Here is a 7,917-nt window from a genome sequence, read left to right as displayed (position 1 = left end):
GCGTGGTGTGGACAGGGGCCATGCGACGTCTCTACACCCTGGTCGACTACGCACTCCGCAACAACGAGCCCGTGCTGCTGGTTGGCGATACAGGTTGTGGCAAGACGACCGTTTGCCAAATGCTTGCCGAGGCGTTGAGAAAGGAGCTTCACATTGTCAACGCTCACCAGAACACCGAGACTGGCGACCTTATCGGTTCCCAACGGCCGGTTCGTAACCGAGGCGCAATTTCGGATACACTGAAATCGGAGTTGGCCACACTCCTCAGTCGCGTTGGCCAGCCTTCTTCCGGTAGCTTTGACGAGCTCATGCAGGCCTATCGCGAGCTGCCTGCAGATGTCTTGTCGACTGTGGACGCGGCCGTGCTGGAGAGCATTACTGCTCTGGAGACGAAGAGCAAAGCGCTTTTCGAGTGGTCCGACGGCAGTCTTGTCAACTCAATGAAGTCTGGTGACTTTTTCCTCCTTGACGAGATCTCGCTTGCCGACGATTCTGTCCTTGAGAGGTTGAACTCGGTACTCGAGCCTGGGCGCACCCTACTTCTCGCTGAGAAAGGCATCGACAACTCATTTGTCACTGCGAGCAACGGCTTCCAGTTCCTTGCGACGATGAATCCAGGTGGCGATTTCGGCAAGAAGGAACTGTCCCCTGCTTTGAGGAATCGTTTCACCGAAATTTGGGTTCCGTCACTTTCTGACCGAGAGGATGTCCTACAGATCGTTCGATCCAAGCTGGACACCACATTGCGGAACTTTGGCAGTACCATCGTTCACTTCTCAGCCTGGTTCGGAGAGACCTTCCGATCGTCTCACTCTGCCGCTTATTCGATTCGAGACATTCTTCTCTGGGTCAAGTTTATCAACCACTTCGGTTCCGTCAACCCCGACTTTGCTGTTGTTCATGGTGCCGCCACCGTTTTCGTTGATACCCTAGGAGCCAATCCTTCAGCACTGCTGGCCATGGATCCCAAGTCAATGGAAGCCCAGCGACAACAGTGTCTCGACAAACTGAGCGAGCTTCTGAAATGCGATGCCACGAAAATCTACCGGTCGCAGCCTGAAGTGACGATGGACGCCAACACGCTGTCTCTGGGCCAGTTCGAGATTGCCCGAGAACCAGGAGTAGCAATCGATCCCACCATCGCGTTCAATGCTCCTACCACACGTCTGAACCTGATGCGCGTCCTTCGATCGCTTCAGATGCAGAAGCCCATCCTGCTGGAAGGCAGCCCTGGTGTCGGCAAAACCACCCTCGTTGCCGCCCTTGCTTCCACATGCGGTCGCCCTTTGACGAGGATCAACTTGTCTGACCAGACTGATCTCATGGATCTGTTCGGTACCGACATGCCCGTAGAAGGCGCCGAGGCTGGCAACTTCGCCTGGAGGGATGCCCCTTTCCTTCAAGCCATGCAAAGGGGTGAGTGGGTTCTTCTGGACGAGATGAACCTTGCTTCACAATCAGTGCTGGAAGGCCTCAACGCCTGTCTTGACCATCGTGGTGAGGTGTACATTTCCGAGCTCGACCAGGTCTTCCACAAACATCCCGACTTCCGCCTCTTCGCGGCACAGAACCCGCATCACCAAGGTGGTGGCCGAAAGGGTCTGCCGAGCTCCTTTGTCAATCGATTCATCGTTGTTTACGCCGACGTCTTGACGGAAGAGGATCTGCTCCTTATCGCTCGTCACAGCTTCCCAGATATTCCCTCGGACGTCACTCGCGGAGTAATCCGCTTCATTACCAAGCTGGACCACCAGATCGTTATCGAGAAGTCCTTTGGCCTGCAAGGTGGCCCCTGGGAGTTCAACCTTCGTGATATACTGCGATGGTTGAACCTGCTAGCTTCGAAGGACCCTCTGCTGAGCACGGGCACCGTCGATGATTTCCTCGGCCTTATCGTCCGCCAGCGTTTCCGGTCGAATCTGGATCGCAAAGAGGTGGACAACCTATTCGCCAGCATCTTTGGCAGGCAGCCTCACGACCACAGCCTATACCATGACATCAGCACGGCTTTCAGCCAGGTCGGAAATGCTCTCATCGCCCGCAACCAGCTGTCGCAACCGTCAAAGCTGCCCGCCATCAACGTCGTACCTCGACTTTCCGAGATCGAGTCCGTGATGATCTGTGTCAAGCAAAATATCCCCTGCATCGTCGGTGGGCCCTCGGGCAGCGGCAAATCAGCTCTTCTTCAGCACGTTGCTGCGGTTGCCGGCAAGTCCCTCGTAGTGTTTCCGCTCAACGCAGACATCGACACCATGGATCTCGTTGGCGGCTTCGAGCAAGCGGACCCCCTGCGCGAGCTAAACGCTGCTCTGAGAGCATTGCACGAGACCCTCGAGGTCTCTGTTCTGTCGCAAGTCCCAGCACAGGTACCTCTTGAAGCGCTGTCGCTACTCCATGCGCTTGAGGGCTACAAAGGCAACCTTGATGCGCTCGAGGCCATCGCAGCATCAGTACAGACTGTTCTCTCCGAGGTCTCTCCCACCACCGAGATCGCGGCCCTCCTCACCAACGTCTTCGAACTCCTACAGAAGCCACTTGAAGCCACCGACCCTCGATTCGAATGGCTCGATGGTGTCATTGTCAAGGCTCTGCAGACTGGGCAGTGGTTGGTGCTCGACAACGCAAACCTCTGCAATGCTTCTGTTCTGGACAGACTCAACTCGCTGCTCGAGCCGAATGGCTTCCTCAGCATCAACGAGCATTGTGGACCCGATGGCGAACCAAGACTGATCAAGCCTCACCCCGAGTTCCGAATCTTTTTGACAGTCGACTCCCGCTATGAGAGCTGTCCCGAGCCATGCGCACCGTGCTATTGAGATCACCTCAGTGAGCTACGATGGCATGAAGATTTCCCACCAGACGGGTGCCGACGTCGACAGCAACCTCCGAAGGCTGCAGATGTCTAGAGACATCTCCGCGGCAACCTTGCAGAGCGAAAACTTTGTGGATATTGGCAGCCTGACACTCGATAACCTCTCCGTGCAAGACACGCCTCTGGTTCCCCGATATTCTGGCGCCTTGACTCAGACTCTGATGGGACTACCTTCTGAGGCACTCGAGAAGTACCGCAGTAATCTCGAGGAAATCTCGAACTACCTCACAACAGACGAGGCTGCCGCGCTTAGACAGGCTACCCTTGAGCTTTACGCTACCCTGCCTAATGACAGCCACAGCGAGCTGCAGCATGCCCAGGTAAGCCGTCTGCTCTCAACTGTAGCTAGTCGTTTTTACTGACCGTTCCAGCCCCTATCTACGCTTCAGAATGCCCCGATTGCCCGCCTTCTGCAACGAACCTCGGGTGACCTGGCGTTCTGGTTGAATTGCTGCTTCCAATTCATCCTAGAGCTTCAGCGTTGCCAATCTATCCTCAAGACCCAAGTTGGGCGTGCCAAGGCCGGCAAGCTTGCATCATTGAACCGTCTTCAGCGCTCTGTTGTTTCGGACCGCATCGCGGCTGTGGCAAAGGATTCGACAGCCAGTGTGTCCAAGTTCCTGACCAAGGTCCTCCGAGCGGCGCTCAAGTTTCTTCAGGATAGCGTCAAAGATGCTGGTGACTGGAAGGTATGCCATCTACATGACCATTGGGATATGTGCCGCTGCTTACCAGAATAGGATCAATCTCGAATCATCAGGCACATGATGGATTTCTGGTGGCGAACTTTTGGACTCGTCACCCAACAACACTTCGAAGAGGCAAGGTTCCAAGCCCATCTCGGTCATGGCGTCAAGTCACTTCAGGCCGCCCTCTCCAAGGTGCAGGAAAGCTCGATTCATGGTGCACTCGCGTCCGGTTTCCTTCAAGCGATCCAAGAAGACTTCAACGCGGGCTTCAAGCTCAAGACCGGCCTCAGCATGGAGCCCCTCTGGAATCTTCTCAAGCCAGCCGCCATTCTCTCTGCCGAAGCTCTCGAGTCGCATCGTGATATCGAGCGTCTCGCGATCCGGTTTGATGCCTTGAGATGGAAAGTCCGAACCTCCATCTCGGATCTTGCCAGCGCCATGTCGACACTGGTCACCGCTGACCAGATCGTACGAAGCAACGCGTCTCTCACGTCCCAGCTCATTGTGGATCTGAAGAAGGAAATCGAGACCCTGGAGGCTGGCGTCAGCTCTGCGTCAAGGGAAGTTAGCCCCTTTTTCACCGCGGAGTACGAGACCCTCCGCCAAGCCCTGGTCCTCCAGTCCATTTCATACGGTACCACCTTGCCTGCTGAGCACATGGTCTTGGCTGTCGCCTCGGATCTGCCCACTTTCGACCAGAGCCGCTTCAGCAATGCTTTGGGCTCTGCCCAGAAGCTCCTTTCCACCGGTCTTCTCGCATCTCGAGACGCAAAGACGCATGTCTGGAACGGCAAGCTCGCTACCTCCCTGCTTGCCAAGTCTAATTCCATCAAGAATGCGAGCCTCGACTCGTTGCGCTTGCTCGAGGCTGAGCTACCTCTCTTGGGCCGGACACTTGCGCGATCGGCGCCTGATATCACCAGCAACTCCATCCAGGCGCTGAACAACTCGCTCAAGCACCTCATTTCGGAGATCGTCGCTGCTCATGGCCTTGATGCGGGTGCCCTTGTCGACAACGTCTTCACCCGCGCTTACAGCAATGGCGATCTGACTGCCACGACGCCAGAACAGCTCAAGGCCATGGTGCTCAAGATTCGCGTTGCATTCCCCGAGGAGTGGCCTGCGCAGCTTGTCGCTGTCTTCAAAGACCACCTACTCCCGTCTATAGTCGCACTGGCTGCTTCTGACAAGCATGCTGCCCACATGGACAGCGCAAACACGGCTGGAGATCGACTTGTGGTTGCGTTCTCTTCTGTGGCTTGGGTACAGTTCTCCGTCGGATGCATCAAGCTCTACGTTCCGGACAAGGCTTTCGACCCACAGCTGAGGCCTCAGTACGAGATGGAGGTTCACGACCACACCAAGGCAGCCTTGGATAACAGACTTGCCTCTCTTCTAGAGTTTGAGACACATTTCACCGGACAAAAGACCTCCCTGCGCGCCCAGCTGGTACAGGAGGAGATTGAGGCCCTCGGAGCCGCCCCGCCAGCAAGCCAGATCCTCTACCGCCCAGCCAAGTCTGAACTCGGCGGTATCCAGGCGGACTTCAACAACATTCTGAAGTCCGTTGTCGACATGGACGTGGCCTCCACCCATGTTACCCACACCCTGACAGATACGACTGGATTGAATGAGGAGATGGATCTGGTCAGGTTGAATGTCGGCCAACTGATCGATCGTCTGTCGAGCAGGTTCGATGCTTACCAGGATATGGTTCTGCCCGCTGTGAATATCCTGCACTGCCTCCAGCTTGGATTGTCACTCAACAGGGGTCTCGACTCTCTTCAGGACCAGCTGCCAACAGCCCCCTTCATGGGCGTGCTTCCTTTCCTGGGAGGCACACTGCCTACGTCGAACGCGACCTCACTACCGACTCGAAGCCTCAACTTCCTCAATTACATGGGTCTCGTCGTGTCTGTCGAGGGCCTGCCACGCCTCGATGCGCCGGGCCGTCAAGCTCTGTTCAGTTCAATACATGGCTTCTTTGACGATTGGAACAAGAAGCTCGAGGCCGACCGCAAGACTGAGCAGGATAACACCAGCCTGTACAAATTCCGAGGCAGCTTTGAGGACGAAGAGGAACAAGACGAAGAAGAGTTCAACGAACTGTTCCCGACCTTTGATGACGAGGAAGACAAGAAACCGGCTGTTCAGCGTCAAAAAGTCCGCGACTTGTCCGTCAAGATGGCTGAGCTCCACCGCAACATATTCTCACAACCGGAAGAGGCGTCCGAGAGCCTCCGCAAGGCGTGCGCTGCCATCAGCCACGAGCTCGCTCTCGAGGCCTCACAGAGGGCGGCCGTGGGTCAGGATCTGAACCAGAAGATGCTGCCTTCTGCCATGTGGTCCCTGTACGAGGAGTTGAGCGCTCTGAACGTCAGCGTGCAGACTGACAACTACAACTTCTACTCCGACGCCAACCTGCCCATGGTTCGACAGCTGATCTCGCTCGTCAACAAGGTCGAGCTCCGCTTCCATGAGCTCCAGCAGGTTGACGAGATTGGCTTCATGCAGCCTCTCGCTGATGTTTTGACGGCATGCGAGACGCTGCTCAGCCTCGTCCATACCGAACCGCTCGCGAGCATCCTACCCAAGCTCGAACACCTGCACATGATTGTTTACGAGTGGCAGCATGGCGGTTATGCGCCAGCCATCTACGGAGCCCCGGCTCTGTACACGGCACTGACCGACATGATCATCAGCTGGCGCCGCGAGGAGCTCAAGACCTGGGCCAGGCTGTTCGACCTGGAAGCGCAAAAGTGCCGCGACGACGCCAACTCGTGGTTTTTCATGGCATACCAGGTGGTGATTGCGGTGCCGCTCACTCTCGTAGACAAGGCCGACGAGCTGCAAGAGTACGCCGTCAGCTTGGTCAAGGAGCTGGGCAACTACTTCTCGACTTCCATCGTCGGACAATTCAGCGGGCGCCTGGCGCTTCTGCGCCAGATGCAGAAGCACCTCGAGCTACTGACCGTTGACTATCCCTCTCTCGCCGTTGTTCGTGACGCGACGCAGAATTTTATCACATTCTACTCCCGGTTCGAGGCCGTCATCGACGAGGCCATTGGCCGCGGCAGGACTCCGATTGAGAAGAACGTCAAGAACACCGTGTTGATGGCGAGCTGGAAAGACACCAACATCAACGCACTCCGCGAGAGCGCCCGCAAGTCTCACCGCAGCCTCTTCAGGCTTGTCCGCAAGTTCCGTTCCGTGCTCGGCCAGCCAGCTGCCCCCGTCATCGAACAGGGTCTGCCAGACAAGGAGCCCGTCACTGACAGCGGCGCCGCTTCGATCATCGTCACCCCGAGCGTGGACAAGAAGGCGCTGACGCGGTGCAAGAAGGCCGCGCCCCAGTGGCTGAAGCAGAACAAGCGACTGATCAACATTGACACGACGCTGTCGGTCATGGCCAACGTCACCAAGTACAGCTCAGGCACAACGGCCGCCAGCCAAGAAGCCGTTGCCTTCGTCGAGTCGCTCAAGGCTTCGATTGCCGAACTACGCAAGGAGACGCCGCAGTTCCTCAACGACGAGAACAAGGACCAGGTCAAGCACCTCAAGACGCGCAAGCGTAACCTGTTTGCCGATGTTCTCAAGGCCATGCGCAAGATGGGTGTCAGGCACAACCTCGGCACCGAGGATCTCAACAGGCAAAAGACGACGGCCACCGTTCTCGGCAGCACGCGCGCCTATGTTTGCGAGAGCGAGGGCCAGGACGCCGCCGAGTACTACTTCCAGAAGGCCATTGACATCGCGGCCAAGGTCAGGCCGGCTGGCCTTGACCACCACAGCGAGCTCACGGGCGCTGAGGTCACGCGCAGCGTTGGTTTCATGGAGGGCTTCGTGCAGCTGCTTCTACAGCAAAGGGCATCCCTCGTGCCGGCCAGCACCTCTGTCGGTCCGCTCAGGGAGGCCATCGGCTCGGTCCGCCAGCTGAGCACGTACTGGGGAGACAAGTCTCTCACGGTTCAGAGACAATCTTCGAACCTGCTGAAGGCGGTCGACTGGATCGTGCCGGTCCTCCGATTTGGTGTCCAGCTCGTCGAGGTTCACGGCAAGCTCGCGACCACCGATCACTCCCAAGTCGTCCAGACCCTCCAGAACCGACTGGACGGATTTGCTGCGAGCCTGACAAAACGCGACACGTCGTCGACGATCCCCGAGAGGCTCCAGACGTCGGAACAAAAGGCCATTGACGAAGAATCACGGCTGAGCCTCCAGGCGCTCGGCCAGGAGCTGGACAGCATGGCTTCCGCCCACCCTAACCTGGCCTTTGTGCTTCAGCAGATCAAGACCTGGACAGCCGTCTCGCGCCAGGACTACGACGACGACAACGACGCGCTCGAACCCCGCCCA

At 57.2% G+C, this 7,917-nt stretch overlaps 1 protein-coding gene across 1 annotated transcript in view; it reads left to right on the top strand.

Moving 5' to 3' along the window:
- The window catches only part of VDBG_08690 (midasin), a gene marked incomplete at both ends in the record, with an annotated part of 11,872 nt that extends 4,115 nt beyond the window's left edge, over positions 1–7,757 (top strand). The window contains 6 exons of the mRNA XM_003000848.1: positions 69–2,703; positions 2,828–3,192; positions 3,244–3,561; positions 3,613–6,558; positions 6,607–7,323; positions 7,383–7,757. Coding sequence (XP_003000894.1) covers positions 69–2,703; positions 2,828–3,192; positions 3,244–3,561; positions 3,613–6,558; positions 6,607–7,323; positions 7,383–7,757 — 7,356 coding nt within the window. The remainder of the gene's footprint in view (positions 1–68; positions 2,704–2,827; positions 3,193–3,243; positions 3,562–3,612; positions 6,559–6,606; positions 7,324–7,382) is intronic.
- Positions 7,758–7,917: the final 160 nt, after the last annotated feature.

This window comes from Verticillium alfalfae, genomic scaffold (assembly GCF_000150825.1).
Source record: "Verticillium alfalfae VaMs.102 supercont1.13 genomic scaffold, whole genome shotgun sequence".
In the NCBI taxonomy this organism is placed as follows: domain Eukaryota; kingdom Fungi; phylum Ascomycota; class Sordariomycetes; order Glomerellales; family Plectosphaerellaceae; genus Verticillium; species Verticillium alfalfae.
This window is presented reverse-complemented; position numbering and strand designations above follow the sequence as displayed.